The sequence below is a fragment of the Wyeomyia smithii genome, chromosome 1, assembly GCF_029784165.1.
Source record: "Wyeomyia smithii strain HCP4-BCI-WySm-NY-G18 chromosome 1, ASM2978416v1, whole genome shotgun sequence".
Classification (NCBI taxonomy): Eukaryota; Metazoa; Arthropoda; class Insecta; order Diptera; family Culicidae; genus Wyeomyia; species Wyeomyia smithii.
The window spans coordinates 93,193,183-93,206,023 of record NC_073694.1 but is presented as its reverse complement, the minus strand read 5'-3'; the positions used below and the strand labels follow the sequence as shown (position 1 = coordinate 93,206,023).

General features: G+C 40.8%; 3 protein-coding genes across 3 annotated transcripts; all 3 read left to right on the top strand.

Annotated features, from left to right (window-relative positions):
- The first annotated feature begins 1,940 nt into the window (after positions 1 to 1,940).
- On the top strand, positions 1,941 to 4,010 carry LOC129716938 (drebrin-like protein). The gene is made up of 3 exons (XM_055666783.1): positions 1,941 to 2,075; positions 2,159 to 2,387; positions 3,502 to 4,010. The coding sequence occupies exons 1-3, from the start codon at positions 1,941 to 1,943 to the stop codon at positions 4,008 to 4,010; spliced, it is 873 nt and encodes a 290-aa protein (XP_055522758.1).
- A 2,697-nt stretch (positions 4,011 to 6,707) lies between these two features.
- On the top strand, positions 6,708 to 7,487 carry LOC129716937 (uncharacterized). The gene has a single exon (XM_055666782.1). It carries the CDS (start codon positions 6,708 to 6,710, stop codon positions 7,485 to 7,487), a length of 780 nt encoding a protein of 259 aa, XP_055522757.1.
- Positions 7,488 to 7,677: 190 nt separating this feature from the next.
- LOC129716936 (uncharacterized) lies at positions 7,678 to 10,091 on the top strand. Its single transcript, XM_055666780.1, has 3 exons — positions 7,678 to 7,825; positions 8,055 to 9,848; positions 10,075 to 10,091. The coding sequence occupies exons 1-3, from the start codon at positions 7,678 to 7,680 to the stop codon at positions 10,089 to 10,091; spliced, it is 1,959 nt and encodes a 652-aa protein (XP_055522755.1).
- The last annotated feature ends 2,750 nt before the right edge of the window (positions 10,092 to 12,841 follow it).

Genomic DNA, 12,841 nt, shown 5'->3' with positions numbered 1-12,841 from the left:
TTTCGCGGCGGATCGTCAGTCTTCTGCGTTTCGACTGCGTGAACCTATCCGTGACCGATCTCCTGATTGGTGGCATAATGTATCCTGAATATTGCAATGTTTTAATTTTTGTAAGATTACCTCTCTTAGTTTTATAAATACTCACTGCTATCCCTGAAATATCATCACTTGATAGTTCCACCGATTGCCATGACGTAGCGACCAGCCGAGCGCACTTATATTTGCATTAAACTTTCGGTGGTAGCTTTTAAAGGATGATTTCAACCTTGTTTGTTCAACCTGTTTTAAATTGCTGTCACATTATTGTTGTTCATTGCGCCTTCTGCGATCTCATTTCTTCGTTGTATGGAAGTTCTATTTTCTTGAGTTTTACCATTTTCCTTTGGATTTTCCTAGCTCTCTAGCCGTAAGGACGAAGACGAACAAAACAAAACAAAGCCAGCTCAAATCAGACGCTCCGTTGTAAAGTTATGGGCGGTCGCACATATATGTAACTTTATTTTATATATAAGATTTTTAATAATATGTTGCCTTGATAGAGGAAAAGATTTGCACAGGTACAACACTAGAAACGCGGAAGATGCAAGAACACCAAATTTTCTTTTCGGAAGATCACAGAACTCTCTGTTGTACAAAGGAATAAACTTTTTCAATTCGATGCCTAGGCAAGTAAAACGTGCAGCTACAATGGCAGAGTGTTTAAACGGCTTTGTATTTCACACATGAAGTCTGTTTTGTAGACAGCATAGATTTTTTTTTTAAATTTATAAAAAAGAGTGTGTAAAATTGAAATTTTTTTTTTAATTTATTTGGTACATTAATTCATCTGTTTTCCCAATTTAAAATAGGGTTTGGAGCGAAAACTGAAAAGGCTTGAGTTTGCCTGTGATCTGTAGAGCTCGTTATCAAGAACTATAGCATCATTGGATCTTTCTCGTAGTTCTAGATCGTTATCAAGAACCAGATCAGATTAGTGAACGCTCTTAAACATTAGGTTCAATTCCTAATCAAGTCCAGATAATTTTCGGGTTGGAAACGTTCTGGATGAGCCTTGGATTGGAAATCCGTCAAATTTTTTTTTTATTATTATTGGTATTCATTTGAAGGGTTACTATGTCTGAAATTAATAACCAGTTGTAACGGTAACCCCGTTCCTCTCATAATGCCGAAGGTTTAACGTTACATTGTTGAAACAATTAGAACCCGGAAAAGAAGCGGTCTTCTACCGGGTTGGTAAAATTATACGGCACACAGCCTTCTGCTATGTGTATCTAGGTTAACCCAAAAAGAAATACATTGCACATTCTTTTTCAGGTAAAATAACAAACATTAAAAAGTATGTCAGTTAGTATGACCACGCGGTGCACTCAGCGGCGCATGAGTGTCCTAGGTGAGCTCGGAGATCGAGAGCATTAATTAATTGCCGCTCTTAGCTCTCCTGGCCACTAGAGCTTTCGCTCATATATAATGAAATGACCATAGAATAGCGGGATAGAAGATAGAAGTTAGGCTAGCGGTAAGTTGATTGTACTCAATAAAATTAATCTCCTTTTAGAGGTAATTCCACACGGTCATGTGACCGTGCGTACGGGAAATCTTGTACGTGTTTTCGTCCAACGGATATCACAAGATCCCGGTAGGGGGCCCGTAGCGCCCTCTACACAGTGATTTGTTTGCCAACTGGTTACATTGCATGTTTTTTAAAATATCCCATATAGATAAATCGTCCAGCTCAAACCGATGTAGGGGTATGAGGTGGGACCATCATCATAATCATCATCGTCCAATGTTACGCTTGTGATGCCTGGTGGCATTATTCTTGTGCGGGAGTCACCGATTCAATTGCTGAACGGGCATAGACGTGTGCTAATTGCTCTGCTGTTTCGAGTGTGACCTCCAGAAGTACCGTGTCGGGACGTGCGTCTTTGTTACAAGACACGATGAATCGGTTGAAGGAGAAGCAGGAGCTAGAAAAGCAGCGGATGGAATTAGAGTTGCAACGGAAATTCCTTCATGAACAGCAAGAACTCTTAAATGCGACCCTGGCCGATGAAAATAGAAGCCAGAGGAGTCGCGTGAGCCGGCGTGACGCCTTAGAGCGTGTGAATGAATGACTGAGACCAGGCGCGGAGAGTAACCTTGGTGGAATTCTACAAAGCCAGCGGCGAGTACACCATTACTCGGAAGTGCATCCGATCCACTGAGACTGCCAGAGGAAAAGCTAGATATCTGCAAAAACCAGCCGGCGCCGTCGCATGAGAATATTATCCAGCTGCAACATCAACCACAACAGTGCAAAGAGATGCTAGCAGAAATGCGTATATCAAGTACGGCTACAAGACCGATTGGAACTATTCCCAAACATCGACCGGAAGTTATTGATACAGGTAAGGTAATACGATGAATAATGAGTTAAGCAGAACACGTCACCAATATCCGGCAGACCACCTTATCTCATCAGGACCACCATCATCGTCGCCAAATCAGCATAAAGCAGAGTTTCCAGAATGAAAATAGACTATATCTTACCAGTAGTGTTTAGTCTGCACCAGCGCTATCTTTTGATTATACAAAGCATAAACAGAAAGCATAAACAAACACTCGTTGAGAAGCTATATATATAAGAGTATCAAAAGAATTGTAGTTTAGTCTTAAGTCTTAAGTAAATAAAGATAGACGAGCAGAAGCTCAACGTGGGCCCAACGTGGGGCCAGCGTGAGTGTAAAGTGAATCAACAAGTGTTGTTCGCCACGTAAGAGTTCGCGGATACTTCTTCGTTGTGAAGCAAAAAAAACTCTCCCGAACGCGTAAAGCAGCCGTACGGATTATGCCGGAGTCACCTGGACAGCTCATCACTCGCTCCAGGAAAAAACGGAAACACCACGGCCTGGTCTCAACCCACAGGATTCAGAAGCGTCACCGTTAGAGGCAGACGATTGGATTCAAAGAAGTACCACTGTAACAGGATTGGTATGACGGTTAAAATAATTATGTAAGTACTCCCTACCAACATTATTAAAATAGTGAAGTGAATTATCAAAAATAAAAGTGATAACATTTAATAAGCATATATTAGAAGTAAAAAAATTAAAAAAGAAATATCCTTAAAAAACCAAAAAGAAAAGTGATTATATTGAAAAAGCATATATTAGAAGTGAAAAGCAGTTCGAGCAGTTTTACGATGAAGTAAATAGATTGCTCTCCCTAATTGCGAATCATATAAAGACCGATGAAAAATTCAGTCATCCAGAAGCATCGAAGGCGTTGATCGAGTCATACATTAGGAAAGCTATTGACTCTTCACAAGAGGCCTCGATGGTGAGCTGAGCAAATTCATCAGAAACTATCAACCAACGTCATTAGCTGCCGCATACAGCTACTGCATTAAGGATCAAAACGCAGAGTTCAGATCCACAATGATCATACCTAGCATGTTAGCGCCGCAGGTTCCAAGGAACTTGATACCATTCTTGCCCCCTAGACTTCCTCCCAAACTTCCAGCACTGACAAGACCACCTAACAATTTGAATTCATGTAGACCAAACCCACAATATTACCAACGACCAATTCCACAACCACAATATCATCCAAGACCAATGCCACCACCACCATACTTTAATCAACCCTTCCAACCTCAACCATTCAGGCAATTTAATCAACAGCAAAAACCCCAAATAACACCTCACAACCCATTCAAAAACACACCAGAACCGATGGAAGTAGATGCTTCCATCCGAACAAATAACGTCAACTATGGTAACAGGCCACAAAGGTCAGACCAGCGAGGACCCCCACTGAAAAGACAGAGAATGTTTAACATTTGCACAAATAAGTACGAAGAACCTGAGCCTGAAGACATAATTAATGAACGCACAGATTATGCCCCATCAGAAGATGAAGAATATTACCCCGAATCATCACAAACTTATGAAAGCTACATCAGAACGATAGAAGCCCAACGAGGAGAGGAACCCGAAGAGGAGGAGGCTGAGCTCAATTTATTAGGATGAATTCCACGTTGCCTTATTTTCTTTATTATGGAAACGCGAGTACACCTCTGAGAATCTTAGTGGACACAGGATCGAACAAAAATTATGTTCATCCAAAGTATGCACGAGTCTCCCACAACACAGAGAAACCTTTTAACGTTTCTTCAGTTGGAGGAGACATAAAAATTAACAAATTTTCAAAAGCTAAATTTTTCCGACCATACTCAGACATACACGTAAAGTTTTATCATCTTGCAGAATTAAAATCCTTCGACGCAATTATAGGGCACAATACGCTCAAAGAACTAGAAGCCGTAATTGACACCGCAAAAGAAAAACTAATAATAAAAAATCGACACACCATTAACCTACTACAGCACAATTTCGAGGAGGTAAACCAGATCGAGATTCGAGATAAACACCTCCCAGAATATCAAAAATCTGAACTTAAAAAACTTCTCAAAGTCTTTAAAAATTTATTCCAACCACCTGATGAAAAATTGCCTTTCACAACAAGAATTAATGCAGAAATTCGCACCACCGACGAAAATCTAGTATATAGCAAAACATACCCATACCCACAAGCCTTGAAAGCAGAAGTTAATAAACAAATAGAAAAATTGCTAAATGATGGCATCATAAAACCTTCAAAATCCCCTCATAATTCCCATGTATGGATCGTTCCAAAGAAGATGGACGCCTCCAACGAAAAAAAGTATAGGCTGGTAATAGGCTACCGAAAACTAAATTCAAAAACGATCGGTGACAGGTATTCCATTCCTGATACCACAACGGTCTTGGCAAACTTGGGAAATAATAAATATTTTACAACATTGGATCTAGCATCTGGCTTTCATCAGATCCCAAGGACAAAGAAAGACGTCGAAAAAACCGCTTCCTCTGTAAATAACGGCAAATATGAATTACGATCGCCGTTAGGACTGAAAAACGCACCCTCAATTTTTCAAAGGGTCATGGACGACGTCCTACGAGAACATTTTGGCAAAATCTGCCATGTCTATATAGATAACATCATCGTTTTCGGGAAAACTTTTGAAGAACACTTAGACGATTTAAAAGGTGTTTTCGAAACTCTACAAAAGGCCAACTTCAGAATCCAGCCAGACAAATCAGAATTCTTGAAGACCGAAGTGGAGTTCCTAGCATTTGTTATTTCTGTAAACGGCCTGAAACCCAACATGAAAAAGGTGGAATGTATACAAAACTACCCCGAGCCAAAAAATCTTAAAGATTTGAGAGCCTTTTTAGGACTCTCTGGCTATTACAGGCGTTTTGTGAGAGACTACGCAAAAATTGCGAAGCCTTTGACAAAACTTTTAAGAAGGGAAGATGGCCATCGCCAAATTCCTAAAAATCAATCGAAAAGTTTCCCAATTACTTTTGACACAGAGGCTAAACAATGTTTCCAAATATTGAAGGAAATATTATCCTCGAACGATGTATTGGCATATCCAGATTTTAAGGAACCTTTTATTCTGACCACCGATGCGTCAGATAAAGCACTGGGAGCTGTGCTATCTCAGAAATTCCATGATGGAGAGCGACCGATCACCTTTATATCTAGAACGCTTTCCATAACGGAAGAAAATTATGCTACAAACGAAAAGGAAATGCTTGCTGTCGTTTGGGCACTACACACACTCAGAAATTTCATATACGGAGCTACGGAGTCAGCGGAGAATATGCACTCAAACAGAAAGGAGAATTTCTACTGCGATGAATTCTCGATTCTTCTTTGCATGCACACTACCGTATCGAAAAGTCACCAACACAACACTACACTTTAAAAGCAGCCATTTGCTAGGCGACAAATTGTAAAAAAACGGCAATAAAATTCTAATTTTCCAGATCGTTTTAATCACAATTCACTTTTAATACACTGTCATTACACTGGAAACACTTTCACCTACACTTACAAATCGAAATTCACAATTTATCGTGCTATAAACCGCAATAAAACGCGATTATCACGGACGCAATATATAAAACGTCTACACATCTCACCAGCGATGCCAGCTCTTCACCAAAAGTTGCGTCTTTTAAAGCTCTGAAAGTCGTCTGAACATAATTTTACTGAGTAAATTGAATTAAATAAAGTAGAGCAAAAAAACCGTTTTTTGAGAGCCACCCTAGGCAAAATTGCTCTAATTCAGTCAATTTAAGAGCTACAAGAAAGTAGTCTTCAACAAAGCTGCTTAAAATCAAGTGATCTACAACTTTACTGAAAATAAAATTACATTTTTCCACAAATAAAAATTTTAGTTGGTTTATTTCGTTGGTTCTAGGACCACCCTAATTTTCACCTCAGTTCAAATGTAGACCAAATCATAATAAGCAACTTCGCCTTATAAAGTATGGCTCTAAAATCACAAAAATGTATCGAAAACTCCATTGCCGCCTAAATTGTCGTTCTGTACCACAGTGCATTGTCGAGACAGAACAAAGCATAAAATAATCGACTACTCTGGCAACACGGTTACGGTCTAGGTGTTTTTATTTTACCTCTCCGTTAAATGTTTGTAAAGTAGTAAAATTTTGACTATTTTTGAAGTATTTTTGACTGTCCATCGGCTTAGTGTGTTTGTTCTGGAGTTATCGCATTGGATTGACCTGAAGTAATTTCGTATACGGCATTCTCGAGTTGAATTGTGTTGTGTGAAATTCTCGTTAGAAGTGCACAATAGGCTGGTCTGAGCCATGGCTGCTGCTTGCAATAAATGTTCATCACCAGTCAACGGGATTGAAAAAGTTGCCTGTCGCGGTGCGTGCGGATCAGTATTTCACCGTACTTGTATCCCTGGCCTACAAAGAACAGCTTTAGATGTGATAGCGGCCTTTGCCAATAATCTGTTTTGGTTGTGCGACGATTGTGCGAGCCGCTTCAACGAGTGGCTGTACCTCCCCGCCCCGGCCGTCCACGCTGTGGACAACAGCAATTTGTGCGCAGCTGTTGATAAGTTAAATGCTGTTGTTGCTGATCTCTCAGATCGGATAGAAAAACACTTTCCGTGCGGTCCATTAACATCTGTTCAGAGACCACTATTTTCGCAAATGCTGTCTGTGGAACAGCCTACACCAAAACGTCGTCGTGAAGGCAGTTTTAAAGCGCGCACTCCTGCGGCGGCTGTCTGCGGTACCAGATGCATTCAACGTGAAATCAAAACAGTCCCCGACGAGAGGCAACAGTTCTGGATCTATTTGAGCCGGCTCGATCCCAGCCACACCGTCGATGAAATCGTCACAATGGCTCAAGAATGTCTGGGAATGAACGATGCACCGAAAGCTTTCCTGTTGGTAAAGAAGGATGCTGATGTTTCGAAACTAAATTTTGTTTCGTTTCGTGTGGAGGTGCCTAATGGGCTGAAGGACCTGGCTTTAACTGCATCTACCTGGCCCGTCGGTGTTATGGTTCGTGAATTTAATTTTGAACAGGCTCGGCCGGATAGATTTCGGCAATATTATTGGAACTACATCTAACGCTCGGTTACTGGACAGCGAGAGTCATCGGATTCTCACTCAAGTTAAGTACCATCCATATAATGTACCTGATCACAACCAACGGCTCATCACACGTTTCAGCATACCTGACGTTACTCCTGTCGCTTGTGAATGCTTATACGCCGCACCTTCCACTATTCTTCCTGTCTCATCACCGCCGGAACGCACCATGTATGGCCTGATGGAAGCCCCTTCCACCCCCGCGTCAGTCCAGTTTCGTCAACAGGGTCACGACCTCCAACATGTTTCCTGCCATCAGAGTCGTTCCGGTCCTGATTACGGGGTGCTGGAAGAGGGTTTCCAAACCGTGCCCGCAGGCAAGTATCGCTGCTTAACTCAGTCTGCTAGCGCTGATAAAAAGCTTCCTTCTAGCGAATTTCGATCCTCAGACCTCCACATTTACTACCAAAACGTGGGCGGCATGAACACTTCCATCGAAGAATATTTTCTTGCTTGCTCGGACGAAAGCTATGATGTAATTGTTTTCACCGAAACATGGCTGAACGAGTCAAATTTTCGGCGACAACTATGATGTTTTTCGGACAGATCGTTGCCCCCTCAACAGCACAAAATCTATTGGAGGAGGAGTGCTTATTGCTGTTAATCATCGATTCAAGGCAGTATTAATCGAGAATAAGTCTTGGGCGAGTATTGAACAAGTTTGGATTCGACTGAAGCTTTCTGGTAACTCGCTTTTTCTATGCTCCATCTACATCCCACCTGACAGAACACGTGACGCAACGCTTATCAACACCCATTGTAATTCGATAAATACGATCTGTGAGCAATCTCTTCCCAATGACGAGGTAGTTGTGTTTGGAGATTTTAATTTTTCCGGTGTGAAGTGGCGCTCTAGTCCGGATGGTTTTCTATTTTCTGATCCAATGGTGTCGTCTTTTCACGACGGGATCAATAACTTGCTTGACTGCTATAGCTCTAATCTGTTACGGCAGATCAATCACATAAATAACGAGAATGGCAGAATTTTGGATCTATGTTTCGTCAGCAATGTTGACTGCGCACCGGGGATAAACATTGCTGCATCTCCCCTAGTAAAAACCGTGACGCACCATCCCGCACTACATCTTACGACCAGGACTACTCTTTCGGATTTTTGCTGCACGGTTGATACTGTCTGCTATGATTTTAATAAAGCGGACTATGATAGTATCCTCAACATTCTGTTGAATATCAATTGGAAGGAGGAACTTGACAACGACAATATCGACACAGCAGTTCAAGTATTTTCGAACATCATGAGCTATGTTATCGATCGCCACGTACCCAAGCGAGTTGTACCTAAATCTAAACGTCTACCTTGGCAGACTAGTGAATTGCAGCGCCTAAAACGCTTAAAGCGAGCAGCTTTGAGAAGATACTCTAAGTTTGGAGGATTATCGCTGCGCGACGAGTACTTAAAGGTTAACTACACCTACAAACGGATGAGCCGAGAATGTCATTCCAACCATCTACGCAGCGTACAGAGTAAACTGAAATCGGATCCAAAGGGTCTTTGGAAATATGTCAACGAGCAGCGTAAAGAGCGGGGACTACCTTCAACGATGTTTTACGATGAACGTACGGAATCGGACTTCCAGAACATATGTGACCTATTTGCTCAAAAATTTTCCAGCGTTTTCTGCAATGAATCACTATCGTTGAGTGAAGTATCTTCCGCCGCAAGCAACGTATCGCTGTATGGACAGTCTTTGAATGATTTCGACATCGACGTTTCGATGATCCAGTCGGCACTATCTAAACTGAAGCCTTCTTCCTCGGCCGGCCCTGACAGCATACCCGCCGTTCTACTAAAGCGATGTGCTACTGGCGTATTAATCCCGCTTCGTCATTTATTCCGCCTTTCACTCTCGACTGGTAACTTTCCATCTTTATGGAAGTTCGCGTTCATGTTTCCGGTTCACAAGAAAGGGGACAAGAGGAACATCGACAATTACCGGGGCATCTCCGCTCTGTGTGCAGTCTCGAAACTATTTGAGTTGATCGTGATGGAGCCGATTTTCAACTACTGTAAGCCTCTCATCTCTGACACGCAACATGGATTTATGCCGAAGCGCTCAACGACGACAAATCTTTTAACGTTCACTTCATATGCAATGGATGTTATGTCGAAAGGGTTTCAAACAGACGCTGTATACACTGATTTGTCAGCAGCCTTCGATAAAATCAACCGCGACATCGCTATTGCAAAACTTGACCGAATGGGTTTTGGAGGCAATATTTTACGTTGGCTTCAGTCATATCTTGCGGACCGCCGCATCGCTGTTAAAATCGGAGACAACCGATCGAAAAAATTTCATGCTGCTTCCGGAATTCCACAAGGTAGTCATCTTGGGCCGTTAATTTTCCTTTTATACTTCAATGATGTCAATTGCGTCCTTAACGGTCCCAGGTTATCTTTTGCTGACGACATGAAAATATATGCCGAAGTCAGATGCTCAGAAGATGCTCTCAATTTACAACATGAATTTGAAAATTTTGCTAAATGGTGTGATATAAATAGGATGACTTTGAACTGTGATAAATGTTCTGTGATTTCGCTGACCAGGAAAAAGCGGCCTATAATGTTCAACTATCACTTGGGTGCAGTACCAATTAAACGAGAAGGATGCGTGAAGGATTTGAGAGTCTGGATCGATGGTCAACTCACATTCAAGGAGCATATATGCTACACTGTTGCTAAAGCTTCTCGAAATTTAGGACTGATTATGAGAATGGCCAAGAATTTTAAAGTCGTGTCCTGTTTAAAAAGCTTATATTGCTCATTAGTCCGCTCGACGCTAGAATACTGTTCGGCAGTGTGGAACCCTCATTACCTCAATGGTGTTAATAGAATCGAGGCAATTCAACGAAGATTTGTTCGTTTCGCTCTTCGTCATCTACCATGGAGTGATCCTCACTAGTTGCCAAGTTACAAAAATCGGGCGCAGCTTATCGGTCTCGACACTTTGCAAGTAAGACGGGATCTTTCGCGCGCTATGGTAATTGCCGACACCCTCATGGCGCGAACTGACTGTGCTGTACTTCTCGGTAATATCGACATAAACGTGAATTCCCGAATTGTTCGAAACATCCCTTTTCTACGAGTTCCTTTTCGTCGCACAAACTATGGGGCAAACGGAGTTCTCATCGGACTACAACGTGTTTTCAACAGTGTCTCCACCGGGTTCGACTATCACCTTCCTCGCACTAGGATTAGAAGTAATTTTTTAAGTATATTAAGACACAATCATTAGGGCCAGATAGAGTCTGTTGATTTTTTGTGTAAATAAATTAATCGCGCGCAAACCGGCGTCGCTTGGGCCTCAGCTGGTCATTCACGGGTGACAGTAATGCCCAGCTGAGGCGGAAGTGTTGGCGCGAACACTATTTGTGTGCTAGAACTAAGAAGACTCGTTTTAATGATTTTGATTCGGATTCCATTGCACTTGGTGTACCGCAAGGAAGTGTTCTAGGGCCCATTTTATTCATTATTTACATTAATGACATGAAGCGAGTTTTACGGTTCTGTGATATTAATTTGTTCGCTGATGACACTGTTCTGTTCATTGCAGCGAAGCATCCCCTTGATGTTGTAGCACTTCTAAACCAAGATTTACATCATCTAGCGAATTGGTCAAAATTTAAGCAATTTAAGTACTTGATAATTTCTTCAGCCAACTCCAGACTAGACGTAAATATTAAAATTGATGGTGAGACGATTGATCGCGTAAATGAAATAAAGTATCTTGGAGTAATTATTGATGACAGATTAACTTTTAAGTCTCACATTGATAATGTCATCAATAAATGGCCAAAAAATACAGTGTCTTGTGCCGGTTAAAGAATGAATTGACGGTTAGTAGTAGAATTCAGTTGTACAAGTCAATTATTTCACCACATATAGATTTCTGCTCATCCATTTTATTCCTGGCAAACAATACGCAAATATTGAGATTGCAACGTTTACAAAATAGAATTATGCGATTAATATTAAAATGTAATAGATACACTTCCTCGAGTTTAATGCTGGACGCATTACAATGGCTTTCTGTGAAGCAAAGAGTATATTTTTTTTTGACAATGGTGTTTCTATATAAAACTAGCTGACCCGGCAAACTTCGTCCCGCTCATTTTTATGTTAAATTTAATAACTTTATGTATTCCAAATTGATTGATTTCTTGCGATTTGTTTATAGCCTGCAAATTCACGACAAATCGTTCATAGGATATGATTAAAGTCAAAAGACAAATCGTTTGAATTGATTGATTTTATCCGAATGACAACACCATCGCCTTTTGGCTTCTGTACATCACCTCGATTCTGAAAATATCCATATTGAGTTGTATTCGGTCATACTCAGCTGTTTTTCTGGCATCAATCTGATTCCAGAAATACCCATATTCAGTGATATTCAGATATTTTGGCTGTTTTCAAGAAACTGAAAAAGTCATCTTTGAATTCAAAATGATGTCCAGGGTCAATGTTTGGCTTCTATGCATCATCTCGATTACGGATATATTCATATTCAGTAGTATTCAGTCATTTTAGGCTGTTTTTCCAGAAGTAACCATCTTACAATTCATAATGGTGTCTGAAGTCGATTTTTAGCTCCTTGCATCATTCTGGTTCCGGAGATACTCATATTGGGCGGTATTTAGCCACTTCAAGCTGTTTTCCAGAAACCGAAAGTCGTCATCTAGGATTTCAAAATGGTGGTGAAAACAACTTCTGGTCTCTGAGCGTCATTCTGGCTTAAGAAACACCTATATTAGATGAAATTTGTTCATTTTCGGCTGTTTTCCAAAGACCGGAAGTCACCATCTTTGAATTAAAAATGGTGTCTGTGATCAATTTTTAGCTCCTGTGCACCATTCTAGTTCCGGATATAATCATATTGGGTGAATATCGGTCATTTTTGACTGTTTTATAGAAATTGGAAGTAGCCATCTAATAATTCAAAATGTTGTCTGAGATCGGTTTGTGGCTTCAGTGCATCATTACGATTCCGGATTGTTTTTCAGAAACCGGAAGTCACCGTCTTGGATTTCAAAGTGGCATTTGCAGACAATTTATGACCTTTGAGCATAATTCTGGTTTAAGAAACACCCATATTAGGTGGTATTTGGTCATTTTCAACTATTTTCCAGAAACCGGAAGTCACCATCTTTAAATTAAAATTGGTGTCTGTGGTAGATGTTTAAGCTTTTGTGCATCATTCTGGTTCCGGATATAATGAGCCATTTTTGGCTGTTTTCCAGAAACCGGAAGTTGCCCTCTCATAATTCAAAATGATGTCTGAGGTTGATTTGTGGTCTCAGTGCATTATTACGAT

What these genes read in the sequence shown, in the direction of transcription:
- LOC129716938 (XM_055666783.1), top strand. Translation starts at nt 1,941, where the DNA reads ATGAATCGGTTGAAGGAGAAGCAGGAGCTAGAAAAGCAGCGGATGGAA. An exon ending in ATAGAAGCCAGAGGAGTCGC is followed by an intron (nt 2,076 to 2,158) that starts GTGAGCCGGCGT and finishes AATTCTACAAAG; the next exon opens with CCAGCGGCGAGTACACCATT. An exon ending in ACCGGAAGTTATTGATACAG is followed by an intron (nt 2,388 to 3,501) that starts GTAAGGTAATAC and finishes CCAAACTTCCAG; the next exon opens with CACTGACAAGACCACCTAAC.
- LOC129716937 (XM_055666782.1), top strand. Translation starts at nt 6,708, where the DNA reads ATGGCTGCTGCTTGCAATAAATGTTCATCACCAGTCAACGGGATTGAA.
- LOC129716936 (XM_055666780.1), top strand. Translation starts at nt 7,678, where the DNA reads ATGTATGGCCTGATGGAAGCCCCTTCCACCCCCGCGTCAGTCCAGTTT. An exon ending in TTTCCAAACCGTGCCCGCAG is followed by an intron (nt 7,826 to 8,054) that starts GCAAGTATCGCT and finishes TTTTTCGGACAG; the next exon opens with ATCGTTGCCCCCTCAACAGC.